The sequence below is a fragment of the Gadus chalcogrammus genome, chromosome 8 (assembly GCF_026213295.1).
Source record: "Gadus chalcogrammus isolate NIFS_2021 chromosome 8, NIFS_Gcha_1.0, whole genome shotgun sequence".
NCBI lineage: Eukaryota > Metazoa > Chordata > Actinopteri > Gadiformes > Gadidae > Gadus > Gadus chalcogrammus.
This window is the reverse complement of record NC_079419.1, coordinates 3,709,682-3,731,843: the sequence shown is the minus strand read 5'-3', so window position 1 is coordinate 3,731,843 and position 22,162 is coordinate 3,709,682. Positions and strand designations below refer to the sequence as shown.

The 22,162-nt window shown below is 50.1% G+C and overlaps 1 protein-coding gene across 1 annotated transcript in view; it reads right to left on the bottom strand.

Annotated features, from left to right (window-relative positions):
- Positions 1–1,850: 1,850 nt before the first annotated feature.
- The window catches only part of efr3a (EFR3 homolog A (S. cerevisiae)), a 74,431-nt gene continuing 54,119 nt past the window's right edge, over positions 1,851–22,162 (bottom strand). Inside the window, exons 14-23 of the mRNA XM_056596095.1 lie at positions 22,120–22,162; positions 18,813–18,974; positions 17,643–17,774; positions 17,225–17,292; positions 16,795–16,922; positions 8,042–8,127; positions 7,902–7,950; positions 7,636–7,739; positions 7,484–7,533; positions 1,851–6,593 (exon numbers count right to left, since the gene is read on the bottom strand). The exon at positions 22,120–22,162 is cut by the window's right edge and continues 33 nt beyond it. Coding sequence (XP_056452070.1) covers positions 6,488–6,593; positions 7,484–7,533; positions 7,636–7,739; positions 7,902–7,950; positions 8,042–8,127; positions 16,795–16,922; positions 17,225–17,292; positions 17,643–17,774; positions 18,813–18,974; positions 22,120–22,162 — 928 coding nt within the window. The 3' untranslated portion in view covers positions 1,851–6,487. The remainder of the gene's footprint in view (positions 6,594–7,483; positions 7,534–7,635; positions 7,740–7,901; positions 7,951–8,041; positions 8,128–16,794; positions 16,923–17,224; positions 17,293–17,642; positions 17,775–18,812; positions 18,975–22,119) is intronic.

Sequence of the window (22,162 nt, the reverse complement as noted above, 5' to 3'; positions counted from 1 at the left end):
CCCAGGACACCACCCCATTACCCAGGACACCACCCCATTACCCAGGACACCCCCCCATCACCCAGGACACCCCCCCATCACCCAGGACACCACTCCATGACACACTCCATTACCATTATACAAGATCATAACAAAGCGTACCTCTAAGTTTAAGGAACTAAAAGCTGAAACCACCCCCCGTGCTGCTGATTGGCTAAACCCATGCCCCCCACCCTCCCCAGGCCAGGGCCAGGGCCGGTGTGACAAGCTGCAGTGTGTGTGCGACAAGACCAGCGCAGAGTGCATGGCGGCGGCCCACTTCAACCACAGCCGCCCCCCCGCCCAGTGCCAGGGGCCCGCGGCCCCCTGCAGGCGCCGGCCCAGACCCCGGCCCACGCCCCCGCCCTCCAGCGAGGAGAGCCGGGAGTCCGCCGGTGGCCACTCGCACATGGAGGGAGGGAAACACACGACGGCTCCTACCAGTGGACCTGCAGACAGGTACACACACACACACCTGGATACAGGTACGCACACACACCTGCAGACAAACCTGAAGACAGGTATGCACACACACCTGGAGACAAGTACAGGGACAACTGTGCGCACACACACACCTGCAGACAGGTGCGCACACACACCTGCAGACAGGTACGCTCACACACTGAACAGTAGAAGCAGTGCATCTTCAGCTCACCCATCTGACCTCTTGTTTCTTCAGTGACGAGAGCGGGGAGGTGAGGCCGCAACCTCCTGCCAGACCCCCGCCCTCCAGGACCCCACCTCTGGCCTCAAGACCCCCACTTCCACCCTCAAGACCCCCACCTCCACCCTCAAGACCCCCACCTCCACCATCCACTCCACCCCAACCCCCTCCCCACTCGGCCGCAGCTGCCTCCAGCGGGGAGACCTCCAGGCCCCAGAGACCCCCGACATCCGGAGGGATTCAACCCCACAACCACCAGCCCATCAGACCCTTCAGACCCAGCCCCGGGCCCCTGGAGAGACCGGGGGCCCCGGAGAGACCAGGGCCCCCCCCGGCAGAGGCAGAGGAGGAGGAGGAGGAGGGGGGCGAGGAGGAGGAGGAAGAGGATAAAAGATGAAGGTGACGGTTCTCCTCGGCAGTGGTGGACAATCCTTGGGTTTTCAAAGTAAAAGCCATGGCAGATTTCCCCAGGCGCTCAGCCTAGATGCAGTCATTAACGCGTTGATTTCAAAATAAAAGTGTTTCAAGTTAATGAATTGTTAAACGACTGTGGTGATTTTACTTTGGCGGGGGGAGGAGGGTGTTAACGAGCAGTATCTCTGGGGAGGGGGGGGGGGGGTGGGGGGTGTCCCCACAATTAACACATTGAGCTGCGTCTCCAGGCCAATGTTAATCCAACCTGCTGTCCAAAACCCCTCGTATTGTTTGGTCTTTCCCACATGTTGATACTAAAGGCATAAATTAAATGTACTGTTCTTACAATTATTGAACAATAAAATTGATAAATGGGAGTTGAGGACAATTCAAACCAGAGCAATCACTAGGATGAAAAGACTTACGCCAGGAGAGCCACCTGGTTCCGTATAGATATGGTATATCTGACATGATGGTGGCGGTGTACAAACACATCCGAAACGATGAAGAGAGGAGGGATTCTTCTCCGCAGTCTGCTGCGTACGTGGAGAGAGCTGTCGGCAGAGTGACCCCACGACCCCCACCGGCCAGGAATAGACTCACAGCAGTACGATAATACACTCCTACTTTGGCTTCTTACAGAACTAGAAGGTTCTTCTAACGATCACACGGTGCGATCAGCAGACATAATGCCAGAAGGAATCGTTTTTATACATTTAAACACACTATGGAAATTATTTATACATTCCATTATTCATACGGGGGATTTTTACATTTCCACATTAATTTTATTTGGGGAGTAACTTATTCGTTATCGGGTAGATATTAGTTATTTTGCAGTTTACGTTTGATAAACATGAGGTTTGTCACCCTGTGAGCACATTGTTGTAAGAAACAGGAAACCGGGACTGGTTTGATAGAAAGACTTTACTTTATTTGATTTCAGATACATTCTTGTTGATGCAGAATTCACAGCGGAACATAGCGTTGAAATCACCATTGATCGTCCTCTAAACACGTCATATACTTTGTCCAAGCGTGCGACAAAATAACAAACCGTGGCGCCACCCAACCAATCGCACCGTTTACAATCGATCTACACACTGCTGGTACCCACCCACCAGTACAGCACTGGGGACGTACTGGGCCCCTCCCAGTGGACTGCTTTGAATTGGCAAATTGAAAAGCGCACAGTCCGAGAATTGCATCATTGAGGCGTGAGCGAACGAATGAACTAGCTTTTAAAAAATATATCTTGCATCAAACAGAAAGAGTTCAGATCCTCCCAACGGGGGTCTGAAACACACACCTTGAAACCGATTGAGACTCATCACTATTCTGATTGCTGAATACAATGAAAATACATACAATGAATTGTTCTACAAAACGGACCAACCACGAACAAGAAGAATGAAGAGCAGAAGTCCAGTTCCCCAAACAACCTAAAGTACCTTCTCCCCGCTCCAGGTCAGAGCTCGAGTTCCTCTTGACTAGTTCTCAACTAGCACTACTAATTTGTCCACACAGAACCAGAACCATTATTGAGGCAGTGAGTCGTGTCTGTGCTAATTCACCGTCAAGTAATCTCTCCAGAACCTCCGTATGATACGCGCTAAGACTGGATGCCTAATGGATCACCACGTTGGAGCAGTATGGTTCTAAATAGTGCATATATATATATAGTACGTGGTATTGAACGAGAGATCACAATATTGCTGCTGTACGTAACACTGTCCGTAAAATGACACAACGTAGCAAAGGGAACTCATCAAAGTCCTCAGATCACCGGAAACACAACGGTCAAAGTGCACTAAATCATTCACAATTTCCCATATTTATTCACCTTTATTAGTAAGTATTTATGACTGTATTTTTTTTGCTATGAATCTATAATCTACATCTAGCACAGCTGAGTGGTAATATAATTCAACCTATGAGCCGCTTGCTAACATTAGCTAGCCTTTAGCTAGCCTGTGGGTTAGCCTGTGCTTTGGCAAGAGAAAATCAATTGCTGGTTCATGTGTATCTCAGTAGTCTCCACTGAGCAGACGGACCACGAGGTGTGAACTGAAAACACTCGTTAGTATTCAGCGTTGTGCTCTTGTCGCCGAGGGCTGAGTATCTTAGCACCCGCCGTGAAATCAAAATAAGAGCGTGTGTTTTTCTGTCAGATCTAAATCTATTCATCACAGCCTGGAATTCCAGACAGCAGACCGGGCTTTCCACCGAGAACCACCGGGCCCTTTGAGAGGTGAATCGGTCCCGTTTAACGAAGCTTCGTGGGCCAATCAGAGCCAAGCGGGGCTAGTGGCCGACCAATCAAACTCTGAGAGTCGGACTCGACAAACTGCGCTGATCCGAGTCGCTTTGAGAGCTATAGGGAGGTGTTTTGAAGTCCATGTTTGAGGAGATTCCAGGGCTGTTGTGTGCCTTTAAGACCTGTGTGTTTCACAGCTACATGAACCGATAAGAACTAATGCAGTGTTTGTCAATCACAGCTCGTACTTGAGGAACTACGACACATGCTCACACGATGAACAACCCAACAGAGAGGATTGAGCGGTCAACACACAACACTTTTCATATTAAAAGACTCCAAGCATTTTGACTGATCTCGGCTGATGTTCCACAAGGATGCCAGCACTGCTGATGGATTTCAAAGTAAAAGCGTACCTGTGTTTTGTTCTACACTCTGGAAAAGACCAGCTTGCCGATGTCTAGCAGGCATGTCGACGATGAACACGGACTATAGAAAAATAGAACATCTAACTCTTTTAGAACGGTGTATTCACGTGGCGAACAACATTTGAACCCTCAGCCAAGGTAAAAGCGCATAAACACATTTAAAGGATGCACCATCACCTACTGTAAATATGGTAACTAGTTTGATTATTAAAATCCATAGTGGATAGAACCTGTGAAAACACTACAGCGCCCCCTAGGGGTAGGTCTGGCTAGTGGACTCCTAGCATCACATAACTCATGGATTCCTAGAACACGACCCTACATCTTATCACAGTAAGGATAAAACACAGCGGACATCAATCTGAAAAACAGTTCGGTCTCCCCCTCTGCCTTCTCATCCTGTTAAACACCGAGTCTCATGACATATCCACACACACAACAAACTTACACATAGAGCCAATATAAACTTTCCATACCTTCCTGGTGACTGAACGGCCAATAGAAACCCTCATCTCATCAAGTCGACCAAAGCAAACCTATTTTTGTTAACCAGACACCAAAAGAAACCTTTCACCTTCTCTTGTCTACCTGGATGTGCCCAAACATTTCCACATTCTGTTTCCTGTCATCTTCTTTATCTACATAACCCCCCCCCCCCCCCCGCGTCTACCTGCGAGACCAGACTTAAACCGGATTAAACCGGCCTCAGGTTCAAACTACTGAACACATGCTTTGAACTGGATCAGCTGCTGAAATCACTAACAATCGCTAGAGCCACGAGAAGAGACGACTAGAGGATCATGGGTAACACGCTCACACACAGCGTTGCCTTGATAGTCGAGAAAGACCAGACGGCTTCTCCTATTCCACAGGCACAGCTTCACACACAGATAGCGCTCAGCATGAGGGATTATAAAGGTACTTCCTGCTGGTGTGTGTGTGTACGTGCGTGTGCGTGCGTGTACGTGTGTAAGTGTTACTCCGGCGCTCCACACTTAAGTGAGAGAACCCAACTGAAGCTGGCCTCGTCTTTGGCAATGGAATTGTTTTGGTGTCCGGATGGGACACACACACACACACACACACACACTACAGGTAATATGCATGAAGGCGTCACCACGGCTACACAGGGGACTGGGAATCTAGTCATGAGAGTGGGAGCTCTGCAGTGGGAGCACGTAGCCCCGCCATGCCTTCAGACTCAGCGAGCACGATGACAGATCAATGTGCACTGCATCGGGGAGGCGTGGAGGGGAATGTACGCTGGGACCATACGGGCACGACTGATAGTAGTATCTGGTTCCACGACCACTGCGGAGGCAAGTGGAACGCGATTGGCTGGGAGAAATGCACGCCAGAGATATTTAAAAGTTAGTTTAAATATCTCGTGCACTATTGCTTAATCCGAAGCAGTATTCCTATGAGTAATATACAATACTATTAATACTCTACACACGCCTCTCATGAAACATTGCTATAACTCCTCTTGAACATAGTGGCTGTATTCTCCCAAAGTGCAGGCCTTGCCAAACGGCGTTAATATAGGACACAATTATATAAAACCTTATTGTTCTCTCACAAAACCCCCATTATATTATTATAAACTTTAATACCCACAATGCATCACAAGTACCAGTTCGCTGCATCTGTTCTCTCGCTGGCGGCTTTTCTTGTACAACCGACGCTAGTCTTAGCATTGTAGGTGGCTACATCATTAGCCGTGGCATAGCTGATGGCAATAGACAAGCTAGCCATAACGTAGCCTAGCGGCACTCCATTCAGTACACTGTAGTTGCATTAGTCCGATAGCATGGTTGCTAGACGCTGGGGGGGGCATGGACACTCGGAGCCTGAGGAGGCGTTGGGTTCTTAGGGCTGAGAGCATACTGGAGACACTAACCTGTCGGTTCTCCTGACAGAGATATTGATCTGTTGGTTCTCCGTCTGTTATGGGAACGCCATAACATTTTGTTGAAGACATTCTTACACAGAATCTACCGATCTCCCGTTGTCGTTTCAACTCCATAAAACCAATCGGGGCACTGAGATAGAGAGCGACCGCTGGAGAGCGATGCTGATCTGTTTAATTTAAGGGAAACTTGAGACTCCTTGAGGCTGACGGAGGAACTGCAGCTCAAAGGGGTATCTAGGCCCAAGGGGAGCTAGCTAGCATACATCAGCAGAAGGTTAAGACTACGGCATGAACTGATCCTATTTATACCGTGTACAAGACGCGGACACACACTAACAACCGTCTCTGAGAATCTGCCGGTTCAATTCACCACTGTGCGCTGTGTTTGTGTGTGAGTGACATGAGGTTACGGCGTGGAGCAGTGCTGATGAAGGCCTCATCATTCCATGGCCTTTTAAATCGTTTTAAGAGGTTTCAATAAGATTCAAAAGATTACGATTTAAGAAACCAACCCCTCAACGACACCCAACTGACATTGAAAATAGGACCGATTTGGGTTTTTGTTGTGCTGGGTTAGACGGTACCTGCGGCGATGAGATGGTCTAAAAGGGGAGGGGGGGGGGGGGCAAAGGTCATGGTGCTTTACAATGCATTCAATTAGATCCGATTAATGAAGACCTTTTTAACGCACTTCCCCGCCGTTCCCGCCTCTAAAGGTTCTTGAATGTTCAGTCTGGCTGGGTCCTTCTAGAAGGTTCTAGAGGGCTCCAGATGGTCCCGACGGTGTCCCCCGGTCAGTAGACGCACAGGTCGGGGAACTTCATCTCGTAGACCGGGACCGACTGGTGCTGGGGGTGGCCGGCCGAGACGGACACCACTCCGGACGGGCTGGGGGGGGGCCTGGGTAACACAGGGTAAGCGTTAGCACAGAGCCTGCTCACACAACACAGTGTTAGCACAGAGCCTGCTCACACAACACAGTGTTAGCGTTAGCACGAAGCCTGCTCACACAACACAGTGTTAGCGTTAGCACGGAGCCTGCTCACACAACACAGTGTTAGCGTTAGCACAGAGCCTGCTCACACAACACAGTGTTGGCACAGAGCCTGCTCACACAACACAGTGTTAGCGTTAGCACGAAGCCTGCTCACACAACACAGTGTTAGCGTTAGCACGGAGCCTGCTCACACAACACAGTTTTAGCGTTAGCACGGAGCCTGCTCACACAACAGTGTTAGCGTTAGCACGGAGCCTGCTCACACAACGCAGTGTTAGCGTTAGCACGGAGCCTGCTCACACAACACAGTTTTAGCGTTAGCACGGAGCCTGCTCACACAACACAGTGTTAGCGTTAGCACGGAGCCTGCTCACACAACACAGTGTTAGCGTTAGCACGGAGTCGGCTCACACAACACAGGGTTAGCGTTAGCATGGAGCCGGCTCACATAACACAGCGTTAGCACGGATCCGGCTCACACAACGCAGCGTTAGCATTTAGCCCACTCACACAACGCAGCCTTAGCGTTAGCACGGAGCATACTCAAACACAAGATTAGCCTTATAGAAGTACACCGTGTTATTATTGTTAGAATTAGCATGTAGCCTGCTGTACACGTGTAACACTGCCTTAACAAATACAGTATATATATATTTATATATATATTAATATTAATATCATAATCATTAGCAATATACATTATTATGGAATATTTCAGTTCCATGCTGTTTCAGCCATTAAAACACCTAGCTTTAGTCGAAAAGTAAAACTATACCGAATCTCAACCACTCACCGAATGGTCAGTTCAAAGATCTGGGCCAGTCTGTCGTGCAGCATGTTGGCCTGGGGGAGACGGGGATAACAGAGCCAGTTAGCACGGTGACCCCGCGTTCAGAGGGTCTGTCTGGTAGGAGAGCCTATAGCCCAGGTCTCTGGGACCGCTACCTTGGACTCGCAGTGAGCAGCGATCTCCTCAAACGGAGCCTTCTGGAACTTCTCGATCACCTGACGCCTCTTCTCCCGCTCCTGCTCCTCCAGGCCTGTGGTGTCTGCGACCAATCAGAGACAGTCATCAGGCGCCTCGACCAATCAGAATGTTTTTTAACCCGAAGCCTTGACCAATAAGAACATTACCACCCAAAGTCTGCACCAAATCAGAGATCCTGTGAGCTGGATCAATCAGAAGTGATGAAGACCACAATGAACCTCACCTATGGCCTTCTTCAAGGTCTCGAAGGTGATCTCCTCGGCCAGCTGGGACTGCAGGATACACAAAGATTAGCCTCTTCCACACAGGGACAGACCGATGTACAGCAGGGATCACTAAACCCAGAATGAGAGGAAAGCCGACCTGATCAGGGAGGTTGTTGGGCAGGATGTCCACCTGGAGGGAGATGGTGTCCACAACGCTCTTCCTCCTGGTCAGGCGGTCTTCATCTGGGTGGAGAAGACAGAGAGGTCAGCCCGGGCATCGTACCGCTTACCATCAGCTAGCGCTCGCTCCTAACTAAAGAGGCCCTCAGGGAACTCTGAAGGTAGAGCCGGGTGACTCTGAACTGAAAGGTTGCTAGTTCAATCCCCGGCTCCTCCTAGCTGAGTGTTCGAGGCGTCCCTGAGCAAGACATCTCACCCTGACTGCTCCTGACGAGCTGGCTGTCTCCTTGCGTGGCTGACACCGCCGTGGGTGTGTGGATGAGTGTTTGAATGAGTGTGTGAATGCGGGAATGATGGACAACATTGCGAGACGAATCCAGCAAGATTCCGTCCGGACGTCCGGTAAAAGGTGCGCTTATATAGTTGGTAGCTGCAGGAGCTTGGCCAACACATGATGACCTCGCTATTACAGCGAGGTCGAAGAGCATCAGACACTGTCCTAGAGTCCGGACACATCTCTGGGACTATGCTCAGCGCCAAGATCGCCCACGCCTTATGCCCTGCTCCCGGTCCCTCGGAGAGGGGAGGAATGGCCATCAACGTTGGGTACCACTAGTGGCATGTTCTCGGCTCATCTAGCAGGAGAGACCCGGAGAAGCACAGAATAATACTACAAGAACCATGCCATACGTCTCATGCAAAGAGCTGGGAAAAAGTGCTGTGGGAAAAATACTATATATTTTAAATTTAGTGAACATCCCATGACCTCATGTTTGTTTACTTTGCTTGGAATTGTCATCTCAGTTGAATGTGGAATTTTTTCAGAAATAAAGTAAAATAAAATACTGTAACACACAAAACGATCAGACAGATTTAGTTTGTTACTCAGGGAGGGTGCCTGAGGGCGTATTGGGCCACCCCGGTGAACACGCCCCTGTCAGAGTGCCATGGGACCGTACACTGCGGTGAGAAGGAGAACCGGAGGGAAAGGTATATGCCCGGGTTCTGTGTGTGTGCGCGTGGGTGTGCGCGTGCGTGTGAGTGAGTCACACACGAGCTTCGTCTTCCCACTTGGAGCGCCAGCTCTGACTCACCCGCCCAGAACGCTAATGACGTAGCGGAGATGAATAGCATGCTAGCACTACAACAAGCCACCGCCGCCGCCTGCTAGCGCTCATTATGCACGTCGTAGCGCCACCGCGATAGCGCTGCATTAGCCTAGCGTTGACGCCGCGCAGGCTGAAAGGTTAACATCAGAGAGTGTTAAGATCTTTCATGTCTTCCTCATCAAGTGTTCGTAAAATACCTCCTCCTCCTCCTCCTCGGGAGCCGTGGTCGGGTCGTGAATGGAGCATGGAGGAGGCACTCTCCATCCCCCGCTCTCTCCCTCCGTTAATGACCCTCTGCTGGGGGCCGAGCCCAGGAGCAGGGCGCCCCCCCGTGGTGCTGCCAGTGGACGCGTGTGTCCGATCGCCGGCCGACGGCTCCGTACCAGACTTTGGTACCAGCGGGCAGACAGGGAGGGGGTCTTGGGGAACAGGGAGGGGGTCTTGTGGGAAAGGGAGGGGGTCTTGGGGGACAGGGAGGGGGTCCGGGGAACAGGGAGGGGTCTTGGCGGCCTTACGACAGACACTGTATGACTCTAGTCTGAGCCGCGTTGAGGGAGAGGCAGACTCTAGTCTGAGCCGCGGTGAGGGAGAGGCAGACGAGAGGCAGACTCTAGTCTGAGCCGTGGTGAGGGAGAGGCAGACGAGAGGCAGATTCTAGTCTGAGCCGTGGTGAGGGACAGGCAGACTCTAGTCTGAGCCGTGGTGAGGGAGAGGCAGACGAGAGGCAGATTCTAGTCTGAGCCGTGGTGAGGGAGAGGCAGACTCTAGTCTGAGCCTCGTTGAGGGAGAGGCAGACTCTAGTCTGAGACGCGTTCAGGGAGAGGCAGACTCTAAAGTCGTCTGAGCAGCGACGCGTTAGCCTGGCTAACGCCAGACTTCAACTCAATCTACATTGAGATGAGGTCTGGGAACCACACATTCGTTTTCTCGTATTTGAGGCGTGGTTTACGATTGCCCGGAGCCGTTTATTGGGTGCTACAAATGTCTATCATATGAGTCTGTACGTAGCTCATAGCCAATCGAAGCCTGTTGGTAGCAGGGCAAAGACATCCTTCTTGGTAATGAAAGAGTTTAACGCCGAAAGTTGCTCTTTTTTTTTTAATAAACTTGCGATCTAAACTACTTAGAACACTATCTAACGCCCCGTGCCCACTACCTCCTTCAGTCAACGGAGGTGGGAAGGCGTTGCTGACTGATGGGGGAGTCGTCTTTGCAGAGGCATCCGTCAGCCAATCAAATCGCTTCGCCGGGTTCTTCCCGCTACTTCCTGCTTGTTGCGATGCAAGATGACCCGCTTTCCCGCTTTCCAGTATCGTCAGAGCCCGAGTCGCGTCACAGTGCTTAAATTTGCAGACGCGATCTGATTGGATGACAGATCCGTCGCTGCCGAAAAAGTTGAACATTTTTCAACTTCTTGACTGAGCCGAAGGCTCCAACGGAACGGACGGATCCACAATGCATTGCGCGTCCGTCCCCATTAAAGTCAATGGGGATCACGCAACGGACGGAGGTAGTGGGCACGGGGCGTAAGGCTAAAGTCTGCTGCCATTTTGGATCCGTAAACTACAAGCTTCGGTGTGTCGCATAGACGTCGACATCGTCTTGCCGTCCCTCCCCGTTCTGTGATTAGTTCCCCATCTCAGGCGAAAATCTGATCCATGGAATCCAGGCTGCCTCGCAGCGCGGAATGAAATCCCGCGCAAGGCACATGGGTATACCCAGGCTAGCGACGCGTTGTAGTTTGTGGGACATTGGGTCGAGGCCCGCTCTTTATAAGCACAGCGCATGCTGTCCTCCGCTGAGACGAGGCATCGGGACTCCGGGTCGAACCAGACGCTCAGTCTGAGCGGCAGCTGCTCCGAACGGAGTCGGCGGCCAGGGGGTCACGGCGACGTCACCATGGCAACGGATGAATGTGTTACCCGGCACCCGGAACGACAGGGCTAATTAAATGAACAATAATAAAAAAGGAATGAAAGAGCCATGAGAGGACACTAGCTTAATTAATGACACCGCCGCTCGTTATCGTTAGCCGCGGGCATCAATTACCACATCGGGGTGGGGCTTGGGGGGAGAGCAGCAAAATCGGAATATGCTAATTGGCACAATCTACTACAGCCTGTAATTAATGCCGGGCTCATCTCAAAGTCAAGGGAGCCGTAGGTACGATTCAGGAGCTGGCGTTTGGAGTGGAGTTTGTTAGAAATTCAACAGCCACCGTTGGCTGGTAGCGAATCAAATGCTCTGAAAATATCTGTCTCCGGTTGTGTCCGCCTCTGCAGGAACCTGTTTCCATTTAAGGTCAATTCCGACCACCAAGGCCATCTCTACAGTGATTGGATCTAGGAGTCCGTCTTGCCTGTCAATCACCTTAGAAATGTCAGGAGGAGGGAGGCAGAGAGCAGAGAACTTTTAGTTGTTTTTCTCCAAACCCTGACCTCTCTCGCTCTTTCGTTCACGCTCCCTTTACAACTCTGCCTCTTGCCTCCTCGTCCAACTTCTCCACCCCAATAATTGTGCGACCCGAAGGCTGACACATCAATAAAAGGAGCTGGCGTCAGTCCGGGACACCTTTAGCCCTACACTGCACCAAACATATCACACGCCTCCTTCGTTTATTACAGGGGACCCCAATAACGACAGGGGTCTGAGACCTCCACCCAGCTCCACTCGTATTCTCTCTCTGTAAGACATGCGTCAGGAGATGTCCAGAGTTCACCTAGACCCATTGCCTTACCATCCCCTACCTATTTTATTTTGTACGTCCTCGCACTTAATGCACGCACTTATTGTGTGTTGCAGTCCTGGCACTTATAAAATAGTACTAAGCATTGTGTAGCGTCTTATCCTAGCTATCTTTAGTGCTTAGCATTGTGTAACATCTTATCCTAGCTATCTGTGGTACTTCGCATAATGTAGCATCTTATCCTAGCTATCTGTAGTACTTAGCATAATGTAGCATCTTATCCTTGCTATCTGTGGTACTTAGCATAATGTAGCGTCTTATCCTAGCTATCTTTAGTGCTTAGCATTGTGTAACATCTTATCCTTGCTATCTGTGGTACTTTGCATAATGTAGCATCTTATCCTAGCTATCTGTGGTACTTAGCATAATGTAGCATCTTATGCTGGCTATCTTTACTCTTTCTTCTGACAAATGTACATAATGTTAGTCGCATTGGATAAAATCATCTGCTAAACGCCCCCCCCCTCAGGGTGGGCCGGGCCCCCCAGCCTGTGTCTGTGGACACACCTGGGGGATCTGTGTGCCCCATTAGAGGCTCCAGTGCTCCTGGCGGTTCACAACTACTGGGTCGTTCCCAGGAGTCGTCGTTTCACGACGGTCCGAGACGGAGGAGGCGGATTGGAACAACATGGTCCCCGGGAAACAAGACCTTGAGCGATGACAGGGCTGCTGGTTTGAATCCCCACAGGGGGCTCTGAGGAGGTTGAACCCGCCTGTTTATATCACTGTTGTTGATCGTATATTTATACTATGGTTTGTATTGCTGATTGTTTTTATGTCGTCATTTCGTACCAATTTGTGCTGCGGTCACACCTTAATTTACCCACAGGGAGGGATAAAGTATTTATCTATTCATATCTCCCCCTCTCTCTCTCCATCTCCCCCTCTCTCTCTCCATCTCCCCCTCTCTCTCCATCTCCCCCTCTCTCTCCATCTCCCCCCCTCTCTCTCCATCTCCCCCTCTCTCTCTCCATCTCCCCCTCTCTCTCTCCATCTCCCCCTCTCTCTCTCCATCTCCCCCTCTCTCTCTCTCCATCTCCCCCTCCCTCTCTCTCTCCATCTCCCTCTCTCCATCTCCCTCTCTCTCTCTCTCCCTCTCTCTCTCCATCTCCCCCTCTCCGTCTCTCCCTCTCTCTCTCCATCTCCCTCTCTCTCTCCCTCTCTCTCTCCATCTCTCTCTCCATCTCCCTCTCTCTCTCCATCTCCCTCTCTCTCTCCATCTCCCCCTCTCTCTCTCCATCTCCCCCTCTCTCTCTCCATCTCCCCCTCTCTCTCTCCATCTCCCCCTCTCCATCTCCCCCTCTCTCTCTCTCCATCTCCCCCTCTCTCTCTCTCTCTCTCTCTCTCCATCTCCCCCTCTCTCTCCATCTCCCCCTCTCTCTCTCCATCTCCCCCTCTCTCTCTCCCTCTCTCTCTCCATCTCCCTCTCTCCATCTCCCTCTCTCTCTCCATCTCCCCCTCTCTCTCTCCATCTCCCCCTCTCTCTCTCTCCATCTCCCCCTCTCTCTCCATCTCCCCCTCTCTCTCTCCATCTCCCCCTCTCTCTCTCCCTCTCTCTCTCCATCTCCCCCTCTCTCCCCCTCTCTGTAAAGTGCAGATGTGCCTTTGTGCAGGATAACTGTTCTTGCATCAACGTGTGTGTGTGTGTGTGTGTATGTGTATGTGTATGTGTGTGTGTGTGTGTGCGTGTGTGTGTGCTCTACTGCACCCCATGTAGCTGTGAATCACTATTATCTATGATTACTGGCATGCAGTCATCCCAAGTTCCATTTGGTTTCTATGTAGGTTCACAACCCTTTTGAAAACCAAGTCATATCTACCTAGTTACTCACATGATACCTAGTTCTGATTTGATTAGAGGTTAAATAGCGTCTACATAATCTTAATCAAGTCTCTATAATTACAATCCACTGTCTATAATCATAATCTAGTGTCTACAATCTTCAAATTTAATTGAATGTCTTTAATGTTAATTGATGTATATAATCTTAATCCATTTCTATAATCGTAATCCCGAGTATATAACCATAATCCATGTAAAATATGAATCCAGAGTCGATAATCTTAATTGCAGAATCTACAATCTTTAATCCAGAGTCGATAATCTTAAATCCAGAGTCTATCATCTTAATCTATCTAGAAAATACACTTAGTTGTACATATGCATCGTGTACTTACCACAGCAAAAACATCCATAGGTGGGGGAGGTCAAGAAAAATACTTTTTTAAATTGTATACCATTATATCACATATAGCATGTAACTACAGGCTAATGAGCTACATGCTAGCACAGCAGGAGCACAAAGTACATGGGTGGCACTGGCAGGTTATATTCCCTGCATGGTAAAACAAAACAAAAAGCAGACCAGTGACTCAGTGTCTGTCGGGAGGAGGCTCCATCCTGCTACATCGCTCCCTGGCTCCACCTGATACTGCCCACAGGAACACTAAGGAACAACACCACTCTCTCACTCACTGTCTGCCTGTCTGTCTGCATGCCTGTCTGTCTCAACGTTTATGTGATATGGAAGTTCAGGGGGGATACAACTTTAAAAAAATAATAATAATCCATCCATCAACTACTTGAATATCAATCTGGGCCAGAGAGCTTTCTTTAAATGTACTTTAATGGCTGGAGCAGACTATCACCAAACCTGGGATCAACACAGTGAGCCACCCTAATAGTGAACCTCTAGCTAGTTCAACATGTAGCTCAACTAAAATGATCCAATCTCCTTTCTACACTTAATGAATCTATCTCCATCTGCATTTGATAGGAGGCCGTGAGTCCCCCACTAAAATCCTTTCCTACTTTCTATCTAGGTTCAAAGGTCAAACGTCTCATGCCATTTGGCTCACGCATTATGCGACTCTTGGAAATTCCAATCTGTACGAGAAAGCATGAGATGTGTAGTTACTCAAAGGAGCAGACTATTCACGATTTACATCGTGAATAGCTGCTTGACGCAAAGGTCATTGTAGTCGAGATCTTCATGTCTCTTCACATAGCTGGAAAGACATGAATAGACCCCCCCCCCCCCCTCCCCTCTCCTCTGTCCTCGTCCATCCGAGGGGACCGAAACGAGAGGGTTTGTCCGGGTTGGAGCTGCCTATCATCAGGTACCTCAAAGAGATCAAAGCGCCGCTCGTAAGAAGCCGGTGATGATGACAGACTTAAATGCCATCCACGGCTATCTGGAGCTGTTCCATCAGACGAACCTCCGGCACGGATTCAACACGTCAGGCCCTCTCTAACGGCCACTCCTGACAGATCTGTCATCAATCAGCTGGAACCCCTCCGGGGCCACTTCACAGAGATACCGAGGTACAGGACCAAGGGGCTCCACTGACACCACACTGGTGGAGGGGGTGGCTAGGGGAGGCGGGGACGGGGGTTACATACTGGGGGAGGTTATTGGGGTTTATTGATAAGGGACGGATCCTCTACAGTGGATGGATTCTACACAGTGATCAGAGGGACCTATTGATAAGGGAAATTCCCTATTGCATGATCTATTGATCAGACACATATCTATTGATACAGCACAGTTCTGTTTAACAAGGAGTTTGTCTACAGTGATCACAGGGACCTATTGATAAGCCAGGGATCAGGTGATTGGTTACCTCTTGATGACTGTTTGCACTTGTGAAGAATCTTGCCTACCGTGTACAGGACTTGTTTGACAGAAGAAAGTTAACGTGTTAATACTGTTATTACGATGACTCCCCAGATATACTTCTTGCATCCTTCAAATGCAAGGAGAACTTGAAGGATACAAGAATCAGTTGAGGTATTCAGAAAGAAATGGAAGGCTGCTGGTTTTTTTTGGCACCTTAAAACATAAATATTTAATCAGTGTAATAATCCATCCTACTGATGATGTGTATTTTAGTTTCAAGGGATCGGTCCCGAGAGAGCCTCTGTCGGAGACCCCTGTACGATACAGGCTCCGAGGTACACGGGAACACCCACAAACGGTGACGCCATTGTCAGAGGAGGGGCGAGGAAGCTGCACGTCGCTTTAAGTAGCAGATCTCCTGATAGGCTAAGCTGAAAACCTGCTCCCGACCAGGTTTGGTTGAGGGCATAAGTCCCCATGGTAATACCGCGACGCTAAAAGAGATCTACTTTCGTGTCCCAGCTAACCCATGCTTTGAGCGCAAGATACCTCGCTAACCCACTAATCGAGGTTCGTAGTACAGGCCACTGGCCTCCTGAAATTGGTTTCAGACATGTTTACATGTCTTTTATTTCAGCAGAAAATTTTCAAATTCGAATTCTCCAGAGAAATCCCATGAGGCAGAAAGTGAAATGATAACAAATCCTTGAAGAGGACGTCAACAGTGATCTCCTCTTCCTTCACGGTAAACAAACTACAACAGACGTTGGCTTCCAAGAGCTTCTCTGGGTCTTCATAAGCACAGTGAATTAAGCTCTTTCAAGAGATTAGAGAACAACTTCAAAATAATGTTCTTTAGATGATGAATCTCACTCCTATGTAGTAAAGTTGTTTTGGTAAGAGAAAAACTACAGTAAGAGACTTAAAAAGTTCCTCTTCCTTCCTCTACTTCAAGACCAGGGATGATTATTATAAGCCATTAAAAGCCATTTGGAAATCACAAGTGTGAAGTGCCACTCAGACGCATGAAGGCTAGAGCAACCCACCAGCCCATCAAGGGGGAACAGTTCACTTGGAAGACTGGAAGGTTGATCTTTTAATGGATAATCAACATCACCACAGGTGGTCAAATCAGAGAGCCTTTAATGACTTTTCAGTCCAGCTGCAATCCGAGTGTGTACGCGACGCGTTGACAGTAATGGCCCGGTGCACCCCCCCCCCCCCCCCCCCCCCCCGGGGAGGTTGAAGGTCTCACCTGTGACCTGGGGGACGTAGGAGATGGAGAGCCGGTCCACGCTGTACGTTGGTCCCGCAAGACACTCTGCAATGTCCAGCGTCTGGAAGTACAGGCTCCGGTCCTCCTTGTCCAGAGAGTCCGGGAGGCTGGGGGAGAAACAGTGTTTCCATGGTGACCAAACATCCTTCAGCCAGTAGAATTAACTCCCTTCAGGGTTTTTTTCATGTTGAGTATTCAGCCATTTTATGGACACCCGTTAGTCCAAAGTGACATGGGGAATTGAGATGAATGGGTCTTCACGAGGAGCAGATAGGACATCATGCACTAGGACGCCTACGGAGGAGGCTGTAGACGTTGGGGATCGAAGGTGCTACGGTTGCAGCAGTGTGAACGTGAAACCAGCCCCGAGTGGAGAGTGGTAGGTGAGGAGGAGGGGAGGGGCACTTACGGACACTTGTCTTTGAAGATGTGTTCGGGCAGGAGATGCGGGGCGTCCAGGCTCCTCAGCTCCACCACCTGGAGACGGAGGAGATTCATGTTAGAGATGTACTATGCTGACGTGCCTCAGAAGCTAACAGAGTCCTGCTTGCGATATACCATGCTAACTTGCCGGCAGAAAATAACAGTGTCACGCTAGCGCCGTACCTTGCTAACGTGCTGGCAGAAGCTAACAGTGTCATGCTAATGTGCTGACAGAAGCTAACAGTGTCATGCTAGCGACGTACCTTGCTAATGCGCTGGCAGAAGCTAACAGTGTACTGCTAGCTACGTACCTTGCCAACGTGCTTGCATAAGCTAACAATGTACTGCTAGCGCCGTACCTTGCTAACGTGCGGCAGAAGATATCAGTCATGCTAGTGCCGTACCTTGTTAACGTGCTGGCAGAAGGACGGGTTGGCGATCATCTGGCTCAGGAAGTTGAGGTAGGCCGCCACCAGAGCCATGATGCCACAGCGAATCACCATGGGCATGCTCTCCTCATTGGCCAGCGCCATGTCCTGCAGGAGCCAATCACATCGCAGATTTAGGAGGTCGACTATTAACTCATCCCCGACCCACTCAATCATTAAAGATCCCCGTCTCATCAATATGCAGAGCTCATAACGCCAAAATCTAAAATCTCCTTTTCGTAAGTTGTTCAAAAAACTAAAACCACTTTGTTTCTTCATTCACTAAAAGCAAACAAAAACAAGACAATATTAAGAGCGTTACTCATCCGTGGAACATTAAGGGTCTTCCTCAGTCGGTTCCATTAAAAACAGAAATGAAAACATTAAATTGACCGTAACATTTGTTTCCGGTCCCTGATGATTGGAATAGTTTTGTGACTTTGAACAATGTCTTTGTCAGATCTTACAGCACAGCCATATGCTCTAGTCTGTCATGGAGGTACAGCGTTCTTCAGAGGGGAGGGGGGCTGAGAGGAGGGGAGATGAGGAGAGAGGAGAGGAATAGGATAAGAGATGAGGAGGAGAGTGGAGAGGAGATGATGAGGAGGAGAGATAAGGAGGAGGAGGAGGAGGAGGAGGAGGAATAGGACAAGGGATGAGGAGGAGAGTGGAGAGGAGATGATGAGGAGGAGAGATAAGAAGGAGAAGGAGGAGGAGGAATAGGAATAGGAATAGGACAAGGGATGAGGAGGAGAGTGGAGGAGAGATTAAGAGTTGACATTACATTAAGTTTATATATTTACATTTAGGGGATTTTGCTGACGCTTTTATCCAAAGCGACTTACGACCATTCATGCACACACCGACGGCGGTGTCATCCACGCAGGGCGACAGCCAGCTCGTCGGGAGCAGTCAGGGTGAGGCCACACGCTCAGGGACACCTCGACACTCAGCTAGGAGGAGCCGGGGATCGAACTAGCAACCTTCCGGTTACCGGCCGAAACCCGCTCCACCTCCTGAGCTGCTGCCGCCATAAACTTTGAGTTGTTCATCCCCTTCCTCAGTACAAAAACCATAACCTGACAGGGAGGAAGGTTTGCCCTGTGACCCCTGTGACCCCTGTGACCCCCGAACCCCGGGCGGTACCTGCAGAGCGATGGCGAGCCGGATGAGGTCGATGACCACCTCCTCGTTGGTCAGCTCGATGGTGAGCACGGCCAGCGTGGTGAACAGCAGCTCGTAGTTCTTGTGGACGTTGTCCTCCTCCTTGGAGCCCAGGTAGATGTGGCGGTACAGCTGCTGGCCATGCTGAGGAGGAGAAGAAGGAGGAGGAGGAGACAGGAGGGGGAGGAAGAGGAGGAGGAGACAGGAGGAGGAGGAGGAGACGGGAGGAGGAGACAGGAGGAAGAGAGAGGAAGAGGAGACAGGAGGGGGAGGAGGAGGAGACAGGAGGGGGAGGAGGAGGAGGAGACAGTAGGAAGAGAGAGGAAGAGGAGACAGGAGGGGGATGGAGGAGGAGACAGGAGGAGGAGGAGGAGTTAAAGGACAAGCAGGAGGTGGAAGCGGAAGAGGAGATGAGAGGTGAAGAGGAGAAGGAGAGAAGACAAAGAGAGAGGAGGGGACAGATGAGAAGAGAACAATACAAAGTGTGAGTGAGTTTTGACAGTTATTTCTGTGTGTTGGTCTGTGCATCTGTGGGGTACCAAAAGTACAAATATTATGCAAAACAATTTATAAAGACAAGCCGAGAAACCCCCTGAACTGATTTGCCAGTGAGGAGAAGGATTAAGAGCAGGAGGAGTAGGAGCAGGGGCAAGAACAGGAGGGGCAGGGGAGGGAGGAGAAGGCATGGTGGCCATGCATAAACTCCATGGAGTTATGCATGGCCGCCATGAAGGATGACAGTGTGTTCTCTTCCCTCCCGAGGTGTAAAGGTGAAACATCCACCCCCCCCCCCAGGTGTTTCCCCTTCACACGCTCGCGGAGAAGAGCTTCCTGGCTCTCCGGCGGTGGAGGAGCCTCTGTTCTCCTCTGTTAACAGAAATAACGCCGCCGCCGCCGCCCATCGACACCTCCCTGCTGCCGCTTCCCTCGGCTGACGGCTCTGATGGAACCTGGAGTCATTCTGTTTGCAGAAGACGGCGCGCTATTCATCCATGACGACCGCAATTAGCGACCGCTAATGATGCCGGCCGGCGGGAGAGGTGTGCCGAACGAGGCGTGGTGGAGGACAAGGCTGGAGCCACGCCGGGTGGACCGACCCCCGGACCAGGGGGAGACCAGACCCCCCGAGGCCTGGTCCTCAAAGACCTGACCAGATGGTAACCCATGGTAACCAACCAGGGAGCATTGTGAGGTGGTAAGCATCTGCCTGTGGTACTTCTGCCGGCGGCTGGTGCGGTACAACACAGTGGGAACCGCTACGACGAGGAGGTGAGGTGGATAGAATTACCTTTTTAATAAGCTTCTAATCTTACTCAGAAGACAGGCACACATCTCTGCACGACTAGTAGGCTGCAGGTGGAGATGCAGTCTACGAGTTATCCAGGAGCAAATAGGTAGACATCAGGCAGTGTTTCCCCTACCAATCCCCTACATTTTTTGAAAAATAACCCTTTAATGGTTACTTCTTGTGAATGTTTTTAGGAAAAGTGTACAGATTGAGCTTCCAAGTGTGACATAACACCCAACAGCGTCAAGGTATCTGCTGAGACCAGATCATTGTGCAAATTTGCCTTGAACTTGGCAGAAGCTTTTTTTTTCTGCTTTTTTTTTTTGCAGTGGTGCTGACAATCCAGCAGCGGCGGAACCGTAGACAGAAGCGATGACCAGATCAGTACTGCAGCTATCCCAGATAAACTGCTTCGTTCCTGATTACTTTCACCTGGTTTCTACTAGTTGGCTCCTGGTTAAATACAGTTATCTCCACCTGATGTTGACTAGTTAGCTCCTGGTTTGCTACAGTAATACCCACCTAGTTAGCTCCTGGGTAAGCATTCTACTTGCTGTAGTTTGGTCTGGCTTTGCGAGACTAGCTCCTGGTTAACTCCCGGTTTTCTATAGTAATCAGTACCTGATGTCTACTAGTTAGCTCCTGGTTAGCTGCAGTCATCTGTAGCTAACCAGGCTGACAATCCAGCAGAGGCGCTCTGCCGCTGCTGGATGGTCAGCGCCACTGCAAAAAAAAAAAAAAAAAAAAAATGCAGTGTTGCAGATAGGGGAGACACTGCATCAGGTGTAGATGACTGTAGCAGCTAACCAGGAGCTAACTAGTAGCCATCAGGTGCTGATTACTATAGCTAACCAGGAGTTACCCAGGAGCTAACTAGGTGGATATTACTGTAGCTAACCAGGAGCTAACTAGTAGCCATCAGGTGCTGATTACTATAGCTAACCAGGAGTTACCCAAGGGCTAACTAGGTGGATATTACTGTAGCAAACCAGGAGCTAACTAGTCAACATCAGATGGAGATTACTGTATTTAACCAGGAACTAACTAGTAGAAACCAGGTAATCAGGAACGAAGCACGGCTTATCTGGGATAGCTGTGGTACAGATCTGGGCATCGCTTCTGTCTACGGTTCCGTCTGCCCAAAAACATTCATCCAACCTTTAATCATATACCAAGAGAATCTGCATAATGACTAACGGGCAGACCAACAGAGTGAAGACCTGAGCCTGACGGCTCCTGGATGGCAGACGGAGGCATGGAGCAAAGCATCACAACAACAACAACATCTCTGCTGAAGCAGGCAGAGATTATATAGCAACCCAACACTCTGATAGACAGAGCTTTGTGCGGCTGCTCGACCTCTTAGACGAGACGTTGACAGACACAACCGGCAATCGAAGCTGAAGAGCAGATTTAATCACAGGTTTCAACTGAAGGCAAAAAAACAACAACCGAATAAATGGGTTTAAAAAACGTAACTTAAAAGGAGTGCCACAGTCTTCTATTGGTGGACACTGGGAGCTGCCCAGTATAGCCACATTATTCTACTGGTGGAACTGGGAGCTGCCCAGTACAACCCCAGTCTCTGGCTGCTAGCCTGGGCTCCTGGGTGGTGCTGATAACCAGGTGACTCCTAGTGACCGCCTCCTTCCCTAAAGCCTCCCCAGGCCCTGAGAGCTCCGCGTCTCCCCCAGCCAGGAGAGGAGGCGGCGGGCTGGAGGGCCTCCATTGAACCCCCCCCCCGACAACCTCTCCACCCTGGAGGGCCCAGACGGCAGCCCAGGACCATTCAGGCGCTATTCATGCGTGGTTCAGCCGCGTCACGCCTGCAGCTGTTACAGGCTCCGCCTCCTAAAGACGCTGGTGGAAGATCTGAACACGCAGGTTCACGGGTTGTGGAAGGGTTGGAGTTTTCCCCGTCGGATGGAAACAGACGGACAGACGGACAGGTTGACGGACAGACGGGCAGAAATGTAGATAGACAGACAGCAGAGCTTGTACCTTTTTCATGAAGGCGACGTCTTGCTTCGAGATCTTTTCTCTC